This window comes from Bos mutus, chromosome X, assembly GCF_027580195.1.
Source record: "Bos mutus isolate GX-2022 chromosome X, NWIPB_WYAK_1.1, whole genome shotgun sequence".
NCBI classification, from domain to species: domain Eukaryota; kingdom Metazoa; phylum Chordata; class Mammalia; order Artiodactyla; family Bovidae; genus Bos; species Bos mutus.
In genome coordinates this window covers 79,992,579-80,013,203 of record NC_091646.1, presented here as the reverse complement: position 1 = coordinate 80,013,203, position 20,625 = coordinate 79,992,579, and the positions used below count along the sequence as shown (strand labels likewise).

Genomic DNA, 20,625 nt, shown 5'->3' with positions numbered 1-20,625 from the left:
CAATCCCAAAGAAAGGCAATACCAAAGAATGTTCAAACTATACACAATTGTGCTCATCTCACCCACTAGCCAAGTAATGCTCAAAATTCTCCAAGTGAGGCTTCAACAATATGTGAATCAAAAAGTTCCAGATGTTCAAGCTGGATTTAGAAAAGGCAGAGGAACCAGAGATCAAATTGCCAACATCCATAGGATGATAGAAGAAGGAAGAGAGTTCCAGAAAGACATCTACTTCGTCTTTATTGACTATACCAAAGACTTTGACAGTATTGATCACAACAAACTTGGAAAATTCTTCAAGAGATGCTAATATCAGAACACCTTACCTGCCTCCTCAGAAATCTGTATGCAAGTCATTAAGAACCAACCATTACCATTTTTCTAAATTCCATATATATGCGTTAGTATACTGTAGTGGTGTTTTCCTTTCTGGCTTACTTCACTTTGTATAATAGGCTCCAGTTTCATCCACCTCATTAGAACTGATTCAAGTGTATTCTTTTTAATGGCTGGGGGGGGGGATGATTTGGGAGAATGGCATTAAAACATGTATAATATCATATAAGAGACGAATCACCAGTCCAGGTTCGATGCAGGATACAGGAAGCTTGGGGCTGGTGCACTGGGATGACCCAGAGGGATGGTATGGGGAGGGAGGTTCAGGATGGGGAACACGTGTACACCTGTGGCAGATGCATGTTGATGTATGGCAAAACCAATACAATGTTGTAAAGTAAAAAAAAAATAATTAAAAAAAAAAAAAAAAAAAGAACCAACCGTTAGAACTGAAATGGAACAGCAGACTGGTTCCAAATTGGGAAAGGAGTACCTAATGGCTGTATATTGTCATCCTGCTTATTTAACTTATATGTAGAGTATATCATGCAAAATGCTGGGCTGGATGAAGCAAAAGCTGGAATCAAGATTGCCAGGAAAAATATCAGTAACCTCAGATGCAGATGACACCACCCCTATGGTAGAAAGTGAAGAGGAACTAAACAGCCTCTTGATGAAAGTGAAAGAGGAGAGTGAAAAAGCTGGTTTAAAACTCAACATTCAGAAAACTAAGATCATGGCATCCAGGCAAATAGATGGGGAACAATGGAAACAGTGACTGAGTTTGTTTTCTTGGGCTCTAAAATCACCACTGATGGTGACTGCAGCCATGAAATTAAAAGACACTTGCTACTTGGAAGAAAAGCTATGACCAACCTAGACAGCATATTAAATAGTAGAGACATTACTTTGCCAACAAACGTCCATCTAGTCAAAGCTATGGTTTTTCCAGTAGTCATGTATGGATGTGAGAGTTGGACCATAAAGAAACCTGAGACTGAAGAACTGATGCTTTCGAACTGTGGTGTTGCAGAAGCCTCTTGAGAGTTCCTTGGACTGCAAGGAGATCAAACCAGTGAATCCTAAAGAAATCAGTCCTGAATATTCATTGGAAGGGTGGACGCTGAAACTGAAGCTCCAACACCTTCGGCACCTAACTCAAAAAACTGACTCATTGGAAAAGCCCCTGATGCTGGGAAAGATTGAAGTGGGGAGGAGAAGGGGATGATAGAGGATGAGATGGTTGGATGGCATCACCGACTCAATGGGGAGGAGTTTGAGCAAGCTCTGGGAGCTGGTGATAGACAGGGAAGACTGGCGTGCTGCAGTCCATGGGATCACAAAGAGTCAGACGCAACTGAGCAACTGAACTGAGTGACATACAAATTTCCAGTCATAAGGTAAGTAAGTTCTAGGGATACAGTGTACATGGCATGGGAGAAAAAAAAAAGAGAATCATAATGTGATATGAAAATACTATGAGAAAAAAAAATGAGAATTTTTTTTTTAAAAGCACTCTGATAGCACTAGGGAAGGCATCATTTACCTTGGCTGGGAAAGGTTTCATAGTGACAACATTTTAGCAAGAATAAGTAGGAATCTGCTACACAAAGAGTGAGAGTTAAATAAGAAAAGCACTATATGAGAAGACATAGTATGTCTAGAATGTTAAAAAAAGAAAGTTCAGAATGGTTGGGACCTTCCAATGTTTGGAACAGGTGTGGGCAAAGGTAAGCACCAAGTAAGCTGGAGAGAGTTTGGGATCAGACTGTGTGAATGGCATTGTCTGCCATGCTCACAAGTCTGAGTTTAGTAAGGTTAGGCAAAAAGTCATTGGGTATCTTTGGGCATAGGAAAACGTCAGCTTATCTGATAGAAATGTATAAGATGGACTATGGCACAAAGAGTGAGGCAATTTTCACAGTTCAGATAAGAAATGATGGCAGCCTGAACTACAGCAATGGGGGTGGAAGTAGCTGGATTCAGGAGACATATTTGAGGTAGAGGTGACAAGATCTGGTGACCAAGTAGATAGGAGAAGTGACAGGAAGACTGAAGAATTGAGAAGATCTCCATGGTTTCTGGCTTGAAATGGATGAAAGATGACATTCATAGAAAAAGAGAACATCATAAGTAGAACAAGTTTTGGTGGAAAATAATGAACTCCATCTTGGGTATTTTTTAATATAAGTGACCTATAGGACATTTTGGATTTTTTTTTTTTAATATAAGTGACCTACAAGACATTGAAAAGGTGTGTTGAAAGCTTATGAGAGAGGCTGGGCTAGAGAAAAACAGCTATAGGAATAATCATAATACAGTTAACACTTAAAGCCATAATAACAGATGAGATTGCTCAGAATATGTATGTAGAAAAATAGGGCTAGGGCAGAAATCATGAGAGCACCAATGCTTAAGGAAGCAGTAAGAGGAGGAGAAACAACTAGAGACTTATATGGGAGAATCAGCAGTAAGCTGCATTATGGAATCCAAGAAAGGAAATTCAAAGAAAGGATATCTTATAGAGCATTAATAAAGGGTAAGAATGGAAATGGTTTTGGTGGCTTCAGAATGGTGACATCACAAATCAAGTGGCAATAGGCTAGGGAATGGAAATTAATAAAATCTTATATCTTCAAGAATGATGGTTAAAAGGGAAGAAGAGGGATTAAGGGAATTACAAAACAAAGAGGAAGTTTTTATTCTTTAAAGGTTATTTATATATGCATATGTACTTATAAATGAAAGAAACCAGAAAGGGAGAGACTTAAAAAGTAGGAAAAAAGAGAGACTGCTACTTTTGAATTCCTATAAAATCATTATATGAGTCACTCATTTGGCACTGAGCTTACACATTTGCTTGTACTGGCAGTACTGTCCACTTAGCAAATGAACATATGCTAATGCTAAGTCACTTCAGTCGTGTCCGACTCTGTGTGACCCCATAGACGGCAGCCCACCAAGCTCCCCCGTCCCTGGGATTCTACAGGCAAGAACACTGGAGTGTGTTGCCATTTCCTTCTCCAACGCATGAAAGTGAAAAGTGAAAGTCAAATCGCTCAGTCCTGTCCGACCCTCAGCGACCCCATGGACTGCAGCCCAGCAGGCTCCTCTGTCCATGGGATTTTCCAGGCAAGAGTACTGGAGTGGGGTGGCATTGCCTTCTCAAATGAACAGAAGTGCCCAATAAATCTTCTTCAAAATTTTATTGCATATTATCTGGCTAGAAAGTGTACAATTTGACACAAGAATGTACAAAAAGGAAACCATGTGAAACTGTGGAAACAGACTTTAAGCAATACAAATCCAGGACAGAATTTTATACACTATTTACTGTATATTTTGTTGTTGTTCACTCACCCGATCATGTCGGACTCTTTGCAACCCTATGGACTGCAGTATACCAGGATTCCCTATCCTTCACTATCTCTCAGAGTTTGCTCAAATGCATGTCCATTGAGTTGCTGATGTCATCCAACCACGTCATTCTCTGTCGACTCCTTCTCCTCCTGCCCTCCATCTTTCCCAGCATCAGGGCCTCTTCCAATGAGTGGGCTCATCGCATCAGGTGGCCAAAGAATTGGAGCTTCAGCTTCAGCATCACTCCTTCCAATAAATATTCAGGTTTGATTTCCTTTATGATTGATTGGTTTGATCTCCTTGCAGTCCAGGGAATTCTCAATAGCCTTTTCTAGCACCACAGTTCGAAAGAATCAATTCTTCGGCACCCTGCCTTCCTTATGGTCCAATTCTCACATCTTTAAACGACTACTGGAAAAACCATAGCTTTGACTAGATGTATGTTTGCTGACAAAGTGATATCTCTGCTTTTTAATATGCCTCTCAGGTTTGTTATAGCTTTTCTTCTAAGGAGCAAGCGTCTTTTAATTTCATGGCTACATACACCATCTGCAGTGATTTTGGAGCTCAAGAAAATAAAATCTGTCACTGTTTCAATTGTTGCTCCGTCTACTTGCCATTAAGTGATGGAACCAGATGCCATGATCTTCATTTTTTGAATGCTGAGTATTATGCCAGCTTTTTCACTCTCCTCTTTCATATTCATCAAGAGGCTCTTTAGTTCCTCTTCACTTTCTGTGGTGTCATCTGCATATCTGAGGTTACTGATATTTCTCCTGGCAATCTTCATTCCACCTTGTGCTTCATCCAGCCCAGCATTTCACGTGATGTACTCTGCATGTAAGTACATAATGTACTTTGCATATAGGTGAAATTAGTACAGTGACAACATACAGCCTTGACATACTCCTTTCCCAGGTTTGAACCAGTCCATTGTTTCATGTCTGGTTCTAACTGTTGCTTCTTGACCTGCATACAGGTTTCTCAGGAGGCAGATAAGGTGGTCTGGTATTCCCATCTCTTGAAGAATTTTCCACAGTTTGTCGTGACCCACACAGTCAAAGGCTTAGCATATTCAATGAAGCAGATGTTTTGCAGGAATTCTCTTGCTTTTTCTATGATCAATGGATGTTGGCAATTTGATCTCTGGTTCCTCTGCCTTTTCTAAATCCAGCGTGCACATCTGAAAGTTTTCAGTTCACATACTGTTGAAGCCTAGCTTGAAGGATTTTGAGCATTACTTTGCTAGCATGTGAAATGAGTGCAATTGTGTGGTAGTTTGAACTTTCTTTGACATTGCCCTTCTTTGATATTGGAATGAAAACTGATCTTTTCCAGTCCTGTGGCCACTGCTCAGTTTTACCAATTTGCTGGCATACTGAGTGCAGCACTTTAACAGCATCATCTTTTAGGATTTGAAATAGCTCAGCTGGAATTCCACCACCTCCACTAGCTTTATTAATAGCGATGCTTCCTCAGGCCACTTGACTTCACACTCCAGGATGTCTGGCTCTAGATGAGTGACCACACCATTGGGGTTACCCAGGTAATTAATAGCTGTTTTGTATAGTTCTTCTGTGTATTCTTGCCACCTCCTCTTAATCTCTTCTGTTAGGCCCTTTTCGATTCTGTCTTTTACTGTGCCCATCTTTGCATGAAGCGTTCCCTTGGTATCTTCAATTTTCTTGAAGAGATCTGTAGTCTTTCCCAGTCTATTGTTTTCCTCTATTTGTTTGCATTGTTCACTTCAGAAGGCTTTCTTATCTCTCCTTGTTATTCTTTGCAACCCTGCATTCAGAGGGTATATCTTTCCCTTTCTCCTTTGCCTTTTGCTTGAACCCCATGAACAGTACTAATATCTAGACCAAAGAAAAATCATTTCACTTCTTTGCATCTGTTATTCAACTGTTAAATGGGCAGAAAAGCACATATTTTGAGAGCTTATGTGGATTAAACAAGATAAAAAGCACTTGCTATACAACCTGGTGCTCAAGAACAGAAGTAATTACTATTGTGGTAATTTTTCCTACCACTGGTGCATCTAGAAGAGTCACTAACATTTCAGGATGTGTCAATGACTGAGGATAACTAAATAATCAGGAGGCAAGAAGACGGCAGAGGAGTAAGACAGGGAAATTGCCAGCCTTACCACTAATACATCAAAAACTCATCAAGATAAAGAGCAACGCCTACAAAGCAACTTCTAGGTGACAGCAGAAGACTCCAGGCCTCCAGGGGGATAGGTTAAGCTCCCTGGAATGAGGTAGGAGAGAGAACGGGAGACATAAAAAGGGAAAAGACAGAAAACTTCTGGATGGGAGCTTGTGCCCGAGGGAGGGAGGGAATCCTGAAGCAGGAAGAGTTCCTGTGTGCTGGGAACCTCCCTCACAGGCAGGCCCAAGGGGGAGATGCAGAATCTGGGAAAACTGGCAAAGCAAGGACTTAGAGGGCAGAAAACAGAAAAAGCTGCACTACTCAGCCCATAAACAACTCACGGACTCTGGCCCTGAGCAGATGGTGGGCTCAGGGAACTGAGAGAGGCCCACAGAAGTCCCCCAGTGAAGAGGGTGGGCCTGGGGTGACGAGCAAGGCGCAGCATACAAACCTCTCCAGCGCACACAACCCTTGCAGCTCAGAGGGCAGGCCTGGAGAGCCAAGACAAGTGCACACAAGACCTGCAACATAGAGAGCTGACTGATGAGACAAAACAAGTGCACACAAGCCCCGAGACCCAGACAGCGGGTCCAGGGAGCCGAGACAAGTGCACATAAGCCCCAGGATGCAGAGGGTGGTCCCAGGTTGCGGAAACAAGTGAACACAAGCCCTGAGACATAGAGGGCGGACCTGGTGAGCTGAGACAAGTGAACACAAGGAGCACAATGCAGAGTGTGGGCTCAGGGAGCCAAGACAAGTGTACACAAGCCCCACGAAGCAGAGGGTGACCTCAGGGGCCTGAGGGAAGCCCACACAGGTCTCTGCAAAGCAGAGTGCACAGTTTGGGAGCCGAGAAAAGATCCACATAAGACCCCATCTATCAAGCTTTGTCTTGCAGTGCAGTGCAGGGCAGGACTGGGGAACAGAAGCACCAGCAAAGATTCCAGGGACAAGTAGGGGGCTGGCGGCAATGAAGATATGCTGAGAGGGCTTTGACACAGCTGTGGAAATAGATGTGTGTAACACTGCTAAAGCTAGACGGACTGCCCAAAGACATACCGAACCCAGACACCCCAAAACCTACTAGTGGAAACTGAATTGCCCTTCAGAGAGATGAGATATAGGTACATCAATGAGAACACAGGCACAAGCTCCCCCAACCAGGAAAGCATCACAGTACACTAATCCAGCCCCCATCCACTGGGGCAGAATCCACAGCCAAGAAGAACTATGACCTTGAAAACTTTTTTTTTCTTATAAATCACAGTTTATTCCACTTACATATTTCTACCTTCACATTAGCCTTTTGTGGTGGTGTGGAGTTTTCCTCTGTTTTTCCTGTAAACAAAAAACTCATTTTAAGATTTATTTTTCCTTTTTCAACCCTTTTTTAGGGGATTTCTTAGATTTTGTTTTTGCTATATTTGACTGCTTTTCTTATAGTTCCTTACCAGTTGTAGCTATTCCTGAATATGTATAAATCTTTCACATATGTCTATTTATCTTTGCTTTTCTATTTTTCTTTTCTCTTGTTTTTACCCTCTTTTCCACCCTTTCCTTTTCTTTTTTTCTTTTCCCTATTTTCCTTCATTTTCTTTTTTTCACCAAGTACATTAAATTCTTGAGCTCTCTTTGCTATATTCCCCAGTTGGCACTCTGCTCAGGCTCAGTTTTTCAGATTGAGCATTAGCTAGCTCTGGTTTTAATTGGTTGATATCATTTTTCGTTTCCCTTCTTCACGAAGTCAGTCTCCTGTACTCTTTTCTTTAGAATACTTTGCTTGTAACTTTATGTGTGGAAGTGTGTGTATATGTCCCAGTATTTCTGTAATTATCTGCTTGATCAGCTTGGTCTCCTCTGACTAGAACACAGGCAGACGTCACCCCTAAAAAGAATTCAACACAAACCACTCAACCAACCTTTCCCTCCAAGGGCAAAAACCAAGAGGAAGAAGGAATACAACTCCAAAGCCTGGGAAAAGGAGACCTCAAGTGGAGCAAGTTAGGAAAATAATGAAAAGACAGAGAAATACAGTACAAATGAAAGAACAAGGTAGAAACTTACAAGACCAAATACACAAAGAGGAAATAAGCAATCTACCTGAAAGAGAATTCAGAATAATGACAGTAAAGATGCCCCAAAGACTTGAAAATAGAATGGAGAAAATGCAAGAAACAATTAACACAGTTAATACAATCACCAGGACATAGAAGAAATAAAGAATAAGCAAACAGAGATGAAAAACACAATTACTGAAATTAAAAATACTCTAGAAGGAATCAATAGCAAAATAACTGAGGCAGACTGGATAGGTGAGCTAGAAGACAGAAAGGTGGAAATAACTGCTGAAGATCAGAATAAAGAAAAAAGTATGAAAAGAATTGAGGATAGCCTCAGAGACATTTGGGACAATATTAAACACACCAACATTTGAGTTATAAGGGTCCCAGAGGAAGAAAAACAAAAAGAAAGGCACTGAGAAAATTTCTGAAGAAATTATAGTTAAAATCTTCCCCAACACAGGAAAGGAAATAATCAAGTCCAAGAAGCGCAGAGAATCCCTTACAGGATAAACCCAAGGAGAAAAACATTGAGACACATATTAATTAAGTTAACAGAGATTAAGCACAAAGAAAGAATACTAAAAGCATCAAGAGAAAAGCAACAAGTTAACATACAAGGGAAAACTGATATGATTAACAGTGGATCTTTCAGGAGAAATGTGGCAGGCCAAAAGGGAATGGCAAGATATATTTAAAGTACTGAAAGAAAGAAAAAAAATCTACAACTAAGATTATGATACCCAGCAAAGACCTCATTCAAAATTGATGGAGAAATCAAAAGCTTTACAGACAAACAAAAGTTAAGAGAATTTAGCACCACCAAACCAGCCTTACAACAAATACTAAAGAGAATTACATAGCCAGTGAACACAAGAGAAAGAAAAGACCTACAAAAACAAACCCAAAACAATTAAGAAAATGTCAATACATTCTCTTAATGTATTGACATACATTAAGGAACATACATATCACTAATTACCTTAAATGTAAACGTATTAAATGCACCAACCAAAAGATACAGACTGACAGAATGGATACAAAAACAAGATCCATATATATGTTGCCTACAAGAGACACACTTCAGACCTAGAGACATATACAGACTGAAAGTAAAAGGATAGAAAAAGATATTCTATGTGAATGGAAACCAAAAGAAAGCCAGAGTGGCAATCCTTATTTCAGACAAAATAGACTTCAAAATAAAGAATATTATAAGAGACAAAGACGGATACTACATAATGATCAAATGATTGATCCAAGAAGACGTAACAGTTGCAAATATTTATGTACCCAACATAGGAGAACCTCAACGCATAAGGCAAACACTAACACGCATAAGAGGGGAACTCAACAGTAACACAATAAGAGTAAGGGACTTCAACACACCGTTTACCAATGGACAGATCATCAAAACAGAGAATCAATAAAGAAACAAACCTTAAATGAATCATTAGACCAAATGGACCTAATTGGTATCTTCAGGACTTTCCATGCAAATGCAGAGGAATACAATTTCTTCTCAAGTGCACATGGAACATTTTCCAGAATAGACCACATCTTGAGTCACAAGTCAAGCCTCAGGAAATTTAAGAAAACTGAAATTGTATCAAATGTCTTTCTCTGACCACAACGGTATGAGAATAGTTATCAACTACAGGGAAAAAACTGCCCAGAACACAAAATCATGGAGATTAAATAATACACTACTAAATAATGAAGAGGTTACTGAAGAAACAAGGGAAATAAAAAGATTTCTAGAAACATATGACAACAAAAATACAATGACCCAAAACCTATGGGGCTCAGAAAAAGTAGTTCGAAGAAAGAAGTTTACGGCAATACAATTCTACCTCAAGAACCAAGAAAAGCACTAAATAGACAACCTAACTACAACTAAAGCAGCTGGAAAAAGAAGAACAAAAAGTCCCCAAAGTCAGCAGAAGGAAAAAAATCATAAATATCAGAGCAGAAATAAATGAAAAAGAAATGAAGAAAACAATAGCAAAGATTAATAAAATTAAAGCTAGTTCTTTGAGATGATAAACAAAACTGACAAACCACTAGCCATATTCATCGAGAAAAAAATCAAACTAACAAAATTAGAGATGAAAAAGGAGAGGTTACAACAGACAAGACAGAAATACAAAGGATCATAACAGAATATTATGAACAAGTATATGCTAACAAAATGGACAACCAAGAGGAAATGGACATATTCTTAGAAAAGTTTAACTTCCCAAGGCTGAACCAGGAAGAAATAGAAATTATGAACAGGCCAATTACAAACGATGAAATCAAAACTGTGATAAAAAATCTCCCCAAAAGCAAAACACCAGGGCCAGATGGCTTCACAGGGGAATTCTATCAAGCATTTAGAGAAAAGCTAATGAATATTTTTCTGAAACTCTTTCAAAAAATTGCAGAGAAAGGAACACTTCCAAACTCATTCTACAAGGCCACAATCACCCTGATACCAAGAACAGGCAAAGACAACACAAAAAAAGCAAACTACAGGCAAATATCACTGATGAACAGAGATGCAAAAATCCTCAACAAAATTCTAGCAAACAGAATTCAACAAAAGGCTCAAACACCATGATCAAGCCAGGTTTATTACAGGGATGCAAGGATTCTTCAATATATGCAAATCATTCAATGTGATGCACCATATTAACAAACTGAAAGATAAAAACCATATGATCATCTCAATAGATGAAGAAAAAGCCTCTGACAAAATTCAGCAACCATTTATGATAAAAACATTTCAAAAAATCGGCATAGACAGAACCTGCCTCAACATAGAAAAGGCCATATATGATAAGCCCACAGGAAACACTTCTCAATGATGTAAAAATAAAAGCATTTCCTTTAACATCAGGAACAAGACAAGCGTGTCCACTCTCACCACTAGTATTCAACACAGTTTTGAGAGGTCCTAGTTATGGCAATTAGAGAAAAGAAATAAAAGGAATCCAGATCGGAAAAGAAGTAAAACTCTCACTGTTTGCAGATGACAATACATCAGTTCAGTTCAGTTGCTCAGTCGTGTCCAACTCTTTGCGACCCCATGAACCCCAGCATGCCAGGCCTCCCTGTCCATCACCAACTCCCGGAGTCCACCCAAACCCATGTCCATTGAATTGGTGATGCCATCCAACCATCTCATCCTCTGTCGTCCCCTTCTCCTCCTGCCCTCAATCTTTCCCAGCATCATCAGGGTCTTTTCAAATGAGTCAGCTCTTCGCATCAGGTGGCCAAAGTACTGGAGTTTCAGCTTCAACATCAGTTCTTCCAATGAACACCCAGGACTGATCTCCTTTAGGATGGACTGGTACTATAAATAAAAACCCTAAAGATACTATCAGAAAATCACTAGATCTAATCAGGGAATTTAGCAAAGTCAATACACAGAAATCACCTGCGTTCCTATATACTAACAATGAAAAATCAGAAAGAGAAATTAAGGAATCAATCCCATTCACCATTGCAACAAGAACAAAAAATATCTAGGAATAAACCTACCTAAGGAAACAAAAGAACTGTATACAGAAAATTATGAGACACTGATGAAAAAAAATCAAGGATGACATAAACAGATCGTGAGACAGTCCATATTCCTAGGTAGGAAGAATCAGTATTGTGAAAATGACTATATACCAAATGCAATCTACAGATTCAATGCAATCCCTATCAAATTACCAATGGCATTTTTTCACAGAACTAGAACAAAAAATTTCACAATTCATATGGAAACAGAAAAGACCCTGAATAGCCAAAGCAGTCTTGAGAAAGAAGAATGGAGCTGGAGGAATCAACCTTCCTGACTACAGATTATACTACAAAGCTACAGTCATCAAGACAGTATGGCACTGGCACAAAAACAGAAATAGGGACCAATGTAACAAGATAGAGAGTCCAGAGATAAAACCAGGCACCTATGGGTACCTTATTTTTGACAAAGGAGGCAAGAATAAAAAATGGGGCAAAGACAGCCTCTTCAGTATGTGGTACTAGGAAACCTGGACAGCTACATGCAAAAGAATGAAATTAGAACACTTCCTAACACCATACACAAAGATAAACTCAAAATGGATTAAAGACCTAAATGTAAGACCAGAACTATAAAACTCTTAGAGGAAAACAGGAAAAACACTTGATGACATAAATCAAAGCAAGATCCTCTATGACTCACCTCTTAGAGTAATGGAAATAAAACAAAAATAAACAAGTGGGACCTAATTAAACTTGAAAGCTTTTGCACAGCAAAGGAAACTACAAACAAGGTGAGGTGAAAATACAACTCTCAGAATGGGAGAAAATAATAGCAAAGGAAACAACTGACAAAGAATTAATTTCCAAAATATACAAGCAGCTCATACAATTCAATGGCAGAAGAACAAACAACCCAATCAAAAAGTGGGGGAAAAGACTTAAACAGACATTTTTCCAAGAAGACATACAGATGGCTAACAAACACATGAAAAGATGCTCAACATTGCTCATTATTAGAGACATGAAAATCAAAACTATACTAAGATACCACCTCACACCAGGCAGAATGGCCATCAAAAAGTCTACAAACAATAAACACTGGAGAGGGAGTGGAGAAAAGTGAACCCTCTTGCATTGCTGGTGGGAATGTAAACTGATACAGCCACTATGGAAGATGGTATGGAGATTCCTTAAACTAGGAATAAAACCTCCATATGACACAGCAATCTCAGTCCTAGGCATATACCCTGAGGAAACCAACACTGAAAAAGACACCTGTACCCCAATGTTCATTGCAGCACTATTTACAATAGCTAGAACATGGAAGCAATCTAGATATCAATTGACAGATGAATGGACGAGGAAGCTGTGGTACATATATACAATGAAATATTACTCAGCCTTAAAAGGAATGCATTTGAGTCCATTGTAATGAAGTGGACAAACCTAGAGCCTATTATACAGAGTGTAGTAAGAGGAAATATATATACCATATAATGACATATATACAGAGTCTAGAAAGATGGTACTTATGAATTTATTTTCATGGCAGCAGTGGAAAAACAGACATAGAGAACAGACCTTGGACATGGGGAGAGGGGAAGAAGGAGTGAGATGTATGGAGAGAATAACATGGAAACGTACAATACCATATGTAAAATAGACAGCCAATGGGAATTTTCTGTATGACTCAGGAACTCAAACAGGGGCTCAAACTGTGACAATCTAGAAGGGTGGGATGGGGAGGGCGATGGGAGGGAGGGGACATGGTTTTACCTATGGCTGATTCTTGTTGATGTTTTACAGAAAACAACAAAATTCTGTAAAGCAATTATCCTTCAATTAAAAATAAAGTGGCAAAGAAAATAATAATCAGGAGCCACAGCAGCCACTGCTATACTGTATTCTAGAGAACAGAAGCACAAAATGGTGTATGCTCTTGGTCAGATTTCTCAAACTTTATTCATTTACTATCAACATGATTTCCGCAACATCCAAGTACTGTTGTTGTTTAGTCGCAAGGTCATGTCTCACTATTTTGCAACTCCATGGACTACAGCCCACCAGGCTCCTCTGTCCATGGCATGTGCCAGGCAAGAATACTGGAGTGGCTAGGCATTTTCTTCTCCAGGGGATCTTCCTGACCCATAGATCAAACCCACATCTTCTGCATTAGCAGGTGGATTCTTTACCACTAAGCCACCAGGGAAGCCCCTCCAAGTACTATATCCAAGTGCTGTACCTTAATACTTTTATTTAAATCAACTTACTTTTTAAAAATTGGCCTCATTCTAAAGAGTTATACCTATGAAACTACGGGTTTCATGTGTTCTATTTTTTTGTAATATATATATACTAACCATTAAAACAAAGTATTCGTACCATTAACCACACTACATCACCTTTGAAACCACATTCTAAAACTGCTTTATGGTTGCTCTGAGACCCTTGGGAAGAGATTAGGTAGCGATTTGTGGTTTTACTTAATTTTTGTGCTACTGGCAATGATCACGTACAAAGGTTTGCAGAACATACAATTGAAACCAACCAAATAACAAAAATTCATCCCAGTAAAATATAACACTGAATATTTTCAAGGGAAGTCCTAAATTGTTTAAACCTAAACAGACAATCTGGCAATTTATCTTTTATTTAATCCCTCTATTTTCTCTATCACAAATGAAAGTCAGATTGGGAATAAAGGCTGAACTTGTGACCTAGACTCAAGAACAGAACCAAGGGAAGGAGAAATACACTAGTGGGTTTTGGACTGAATCACTAGCATTTCAGTCAAAAGAAATGGAAAGCATGCAAATCATTCAAGTGAAAAACTGTTATCTTCAAGACAGTGAAACACCCCCCCTGAAAATGCAAACCACAATCAGTTATTAACCAACACCTTTCAAGTCTGTGTTAGAAACCAAGAAGTTCTCCATCACTCCGACAACAACCACTGACCAGAACAAGGAGAGAAAACTTCAGTCACTGATTACATCTACAGATACTTTACAGATGCAGTTTGGAGCCAGTCTTAAATCCACCATATTAAGAGCCACACTACACACTTTTAAAAAGTCATTCCTACAATGCATTCTATTAAGATCACTAACCTCTTCATTTCATCTCAGATATGCAGATGACACCACTCTTATGGCAGAAAGTGAAGAGGAACTAAAGAGCCTCTTGATGAAAGTGAAAGAGGAGAGTGAAAAAGTTGGCTTAAAGATAATGGCATCTGGTCCCATCACTTCATGGGAAATAGAGAAACAGTGGCAGACTTTATTTTTTTGGGCTCCAAAACCACTGCAGATGGTGATTGCAGCCATGAAATTGAAAGACACTCACTCCTTGGAAGGAAAGTTAAAACTAGATAGCACATTAAAAAGCAGAGACATTACTTTGTCAAGAAAGGTCCGTCTAGTCAAGGCTATGGTTTTCCCAGTGGTCATGTATGGATGTGAGAGTTGGACTGTGAAGAAAGCTGAGCGCTGAAGAATTGAGGCTTTTGAACGTTGATGTTGGAGAAGACTCTTGAGAGTCCCTTGGACTGCAAGGAGATCCAACCAGTCCATCCTAAAGAGATCAGTCCTGGGTGTTCATTGGAAGGACTGATGCTGAAGCTGAAACTGAAGCTGAAACTCCAATACTTTGACCACCTCATGCGAAGAGTTGACTCAATGGAAAAGACCCTGATGCTGGGAGCGACTGGGGGCAGGAGGAGAAGGGGACGACAGAGGATGAGATGGGTGGATGGCATCACTGACTCAATGGACGTGAGTTTGGGTAAACTCTGGGAGTTGGTGATGGACAGGGAGGCCTGGTGTGCTGCGATTCATGGGGTCGCAAAGAGTCGGACACGACTGAGCAACTGAACTGAACTGAACCTCTTCATTGAAGGAAAAAGATATCCTGCACCTAAAATAAACAAGTTATTATGGAGACTATGAAAAGATCAAAGAGTTGTTTATAATCTAGCATGGGAAACAAGACATATTTTGCAAACAGTAGTGCTTATGACTACTGAGAAATTTTTCCCCCAACATTTTGTTACAAAAAACTTTAAACATATAGCAAAGTTCAAACAATTTCATAGTGAACATTAAACTAATCACGACTGAGACTTTACCATGTTTACTACATTTGCTTTGCAAAAAAAAAAAAAAAAAAAGTGAAAATGAAGTCGCTCAGTCGTGTCCAACTCTTTGCGACCCCATGGACTGTAGCCTATCAGGCTCCTCCATCCATGGGATTCTCCAGGCAAGAGTACTGGAGTACTTGCCATTTCCTTCTCCAGATCTTCCCAATCCAGGGATTGAACCCGGGTCTCCCGCATTGTAGGCAGACGCTTTACCATCTAAGCCACCAGGGAATCCATCTATCCAATCCAAGATACATTTTTTATGAACTGCTGGGATTTTAAAAGTGAGCCTATGTGTATTGAAGAATCTTAGTAGGTCATTTTAGGGTTGCCTCTCAAAAATGTTTGCTGATGATATGCATGAACAAAGAAGTTGGAAAACCACAAACCCAGTGTTCAACTACCCTGCCAACCTCTAATCAAAATCTATTCAGAGCTCAAAGGCCATTTTATGTCTCCACATCTGTGTCCACTCTCTGAACCACCCTTTCCAGACCTCTTCAAGGCTCAGTACCAATCTGTGAAACCTCCCTCAATTTTCACTCTCAACCAGAATTAACCAATACTCCCTACAGGGACCATATTTTTCAATCATGAGCAATTAGCTCACAGTATCTGCAACTTTGTTTTCAGCTTGTCTCGTTTACTAAAATCTAACCTTCTTGAGGGTAGTGATCCCCTGACCTCACTCTGAATCCTCAGCAATCAACATATTACTAGCCTATAGGTACTCAACAAATAACAACAAACAGCCCCAAACCTGTCTTTACCCAGAAGCCAGAGAAGATTTTAGTCCAATATGGAAATGATTTAATCTGGCACTTTAGAAGGCTTCATCTTAGAGCACTGTTGCTAAGAGCATGAGCTTTGGAGCCAGATCACCTGGGCATGTATCCTAGCTCTGCCATTTATTGCCAGGTGACTCTGGGCAAGTTCCTAAACCTCCTGTTCCTCAGTTCCCTAGTTTGAAAAACGATAATACTGTTTCACAGGTTATTGTGAGGATCAAATGATATAATTTTCATTTGATAAAGCACCCAGATTAGCAGCTGGCACACAGTGAGCATTCCATCAACCTTAGTCACTGTTGACAGCAACCAAGTTAATGACAATGAGGTAAAAAGTCCTTAAAGATGGAGTGGTAGCAGTGAAAACAAACTGGAAAGAATGGCCATGAATGGACAAACTACTGAAAAAATGCCCCGTCAGGAAGGCAAGCAAATGGAGTCTGATATATATATTTCTTCCACTTTGTATTGAGATAGCTTATGATTGAATTTTAAAAAAAATTATTAAAAACAGCTATAATCTACCCAGCCTAGGCACGTATTAGATGCTGAGCACAAGAAGTCTAGCATGACTAGACTTCAGCCAAAAGCTGTATGACCACTGCAAGTTTCTTTACGTGGGTCTTTCAACCTCTCAGCTGAGATTTTCCCCTCCTCATTACTCCACCCAGCACCATTTCCTTAGTTTATGATTCCAGTTCCATGTCGTCTTCTGACTGTGTGTACATCCTCAAGAGCCTTGGTTGGGGAATAGGTTTGTGGTTCTGTCCTACTCAACCCTGTACTACTTTTTTTTTTCCTGCCCAACTCCTTTAATTCTCAAGCCTTGCTATTCCCTACACGTAGGAACTTGAAACTTAAGAGTATGGGAAAGAAACAAAGCAACAGCAGTTGTACCAAGAACTGGGGGGTGCTGCCAAGCTGTTCTCCAGGCCCCTCCATATGCAGTGACCCAATGCAGAGATTAGACTGGCCCCCATGAGGCCTCACATGCTTGATATTCCCATTTGCTTCTGCTCACTTTCTTTCTCTCCTTTAAAGAAGCCTCTTCCCAAGCCTGCAAGTAATTCAAATCCAATTCATTCTTAAAAGATCCAGGTGAGGTCCAACTTCAAGAAAGCCTCCTCTGAGCATTTTAGCCCAAATATTGCCCCCCAACACACATACACCAAACAAGTACTATACTTACAATCTTTACCATAAAGCGTAATCACATAACACATTTATATCATTGAATAAATGTTTCATGTGTATATTCTGATTTTCCAAGGGCAGGAACCATGTCTCACATGTCTTTTAAACACCTTACTCTTAGTGGGTTAATACTTGTTGAAAAGTGAACCAGTCGGTTTGTTTGTTTGTTTAGGCTAAGGAAGGATGAGATAGAAACAGGTTGAAATGAAAATGGTTGAATGGACAGATGGGTGCAAAAGAAGCAATGGTTCAAAAATCGGGGAAAAGTTGTAGAAGAAAGGTGTTCAATTAACATGTTTAACTGATCTGCTGCAGGGTTGGAAAGAGAAACAGAAGGATGTCAACTGTAAAATTTGAAAAGGGCATTTCAGCCTGAGGCAGAAAACAGCAGGAGAAAGATGGAGCTACAAAAGAAATTCTGCTAAAATCCAGAGATAGGCCAACTGGGTAAAGGGGGTTATTGGGACGACATGGGCAGAGAGATGTGGTTATGCAGGTGAGCGAATCAGTAGGGGGTGGTATGAAGGGTTGGGTAGATGGATAAAATGATCAAGGGTGCTTAGGCAAGTGGGTTAGCTGACTGGGCGGTGAGTGGGTAAATGGGAGAAAGGTAAGTGGGTGGGTGGTTAGGTGTTTAGTTGAGGGAATAGGTGTGGGGCGAGTTATTTAAGATCCGGCCCCTCCCTCACCTTGACCCGGAAGCGGATGAGTGCTAGCCTCACGCAGTGGCTCAGGCAGGCCGGTGGCAGGAACCAGGCCCGAGGAGGAGGGGTGCCCTTGTTGCCCACGTGTCCCACGATCAGTTGCGCTGTCTGCCGCTCGGCCTGGCACCGACGGCCCCATTCGGCCAGCCGGTCCTTACCCAAGCCCCCGGGGAACATGACCACCAGCTCCAGGCCGTCGCCGCCGGGATAGGCACAAGCCTGACAGAGCGCTGACAAGTAGCCCAGCATGGCGTTCCATTGGCCGCCACACACCCAATCCGTCTGGTAGCCGCCATAAAGCCGCGGCAGCGCTGAGCCCGCGTCCACAAGCACCCGGGCCCCGGGCAGCGGAGGGGGCGGCGGCGGCGGCGGCGGCGGCGGGTGCAGGCCGGGGTGCGCCTGGCCGTGATGGTGGAAGTGGTGAGCGGGGTGATGGTGCCGAGTAGGCCCCGCGCCCCCGGAGTAGGCGCCCAAGGCGGCGGGCGGGAATGGCGGTTGCTGAGGCGCAGAGCCCCTGGCGGCGCGTGGAGCCCCGGGCGCTAGGGCTGCCGTAGGCGGCAGTTGGCGATGCTGGTGCTGCTGCTGCTGGCGCGAGACCGTGCGCGCGAGTTTGAGGAGGTCCACGGGCACCACGGCCCCAGGACAGCGCTTCTCCAGGAACTCTTGGAAGCCCTGGACGCCCATGCTTCGTCGGTGGGCAGATGAGACGGCGGCTGCGCGAGCAAGCTAGGCGGCGATCTGGGCGCGAAGCTGGGGGCGGGCGCGTGCGCACTCCACGGGGGGCGAGGGGGCGGGGAAAGGATTCCCGAGGGGAGGGTGAGCTAGAGAGGGAACGAGGGCGGGGTGAAGAGGAGACAGCTGACTGGATTTGGGAGGAGAGAAGGGGAGAGGCCGACCGGACTCAGGAGAGGCTGGGAGGATAAAATCGATGACAGGCTCTAGTCACTTTTGTATCCCTCTGCCGCCGCTCTTCACCGCTTCAAAAGGGGTAAAGCCTTTTCCTGCCACCTCCGGGAGCCATATTGCCTCTTCTCTGTGGTACACGCTTTCCAGTTGGAGGCGGGGGTGGGGGAGTAGCGGGGGCGGGGCAGGGAAGCGGGGCATCCTGGGAGTTGTATTCTCTTCTAAGGCTTCAGGATAAAGAGTTGGAACTAAATTACCACCTTCGTCTACCCTTGTATTCACTAGGTATCAAGGGGCGGGGCCTGATAGGCATTTAGGATTTGCACTCCAACTCTACATCCACCGAGTTGCTTCAGGCTGTTCATCGCCTTTCCCAGGAAAAGGAGTTTGGGGGGTAGTGATGCATCATGGGAAAGGAAGTAAAGTGGATTATTATAATTCACCTTAACTATTATAAGATTCCCACGAAGGAAGAATTTTCCTTTGGGGGGAAGGAATAACGTGGGTAGCACATTATTGAAAAGGACACATATGAAAGGTAAAAGTGATCACCACCACCATTTCTGTGAGACCTTGATGCTGGGAAAGATTGAAGGCAGGAGAAGGGGAGGACAGAGGATGAGATGGTTGGATGGCATCACCGACTTCAATGGACATGAATTTGAGCAAACTCTGGGAAATAGTAAAAGGGAAGCCTGGCGTGCTGCAGTCCATGGGGTTGCAAAGATTCGGACATGACTGAGCCACTGGATAACAATAACAATATAATCTTAGGTTGTAAAATAACCTTAGTTCTGTAATAAGCCACATAACTTTTTAGCTAAGGTAATTCTTTGAGGAAGAGTTTTTTGGCCCCAGTTTATGAATAGTGAGATTTATATTATTTATTTGCCCAAGGTAATGCAGAGACAAAGTGAAATGGGATATCCAATGTACTCGGGATCTCTTTGTTTAGGGAGATGAGCATCAACACAAATTAAACTACAAGTTGTACCCGTCTGGTACTCTTTGAGCTACAATGTCATATAGTTAGGACATTTATTTGCAACCACTATGAATTAATTTGTTGGGGAGCTCTTGAGAAAATAGCAGTAAGGGCTCCAATTCCAGACATAATGAAGGAAGGGTCTGAGAGTGGACTCTTGTTTAACACTTGGAAATGAATTGTCTGAGGAGACATGTGCTGACAGAGCAAGAGGCTTTATCAGGAAAGGGCACCAGAGCAGAGAACAATAGGGTAAGGGAACCCAGGAGAAGTGCTCTGCCACGTAGCTCGCAGCCTTGGAGTTTATGGTGATGGGGTTAGTTTCCAGTTTGTCTCTGGCCAATCATTCTGACTCTGGGCTCTTACTGGTGTTGTGTGAATTGCTCAGCCAAGATGGAGTGCAGTTAGGATTCTGGGAGGTTGGTAGGACATATGGACTGGCATCTTCTCTTTTTGACCTTTCCTGAATTCTTCTGGTTGGTGGTAGCTTGTTAGTTTCATGGTCCTT

At 41.6% G+C, this 20,625-nt stretch overlaps 1 protein-coding gene across 1 annotated transcript in view; it reads right to left on the bottom strand.

The window, feature by feature from the left end:
- The window catches only part of FAM120C (family with sequence similarity 120 member C), a 124,731-nt gene extending 105,537 nt beyond the window's left edge, over window positions 1-19,194 (bottom strand). The window contains exon 1 of the mRNA XM_070366291.1: window positions 18,215-19,194. Coding sequence (XP_070222392.1) covers window positions 18,215-18,913 — 699 coding nt within the window. The 5' untranslated portion in view covers window positions 18,914-19,194. The remainder of the gene's footprint in view (window positions 1-18,214) is intronic.
- Window positions 19,195-20,625: the final 1,431 nt, after the last annotated feature.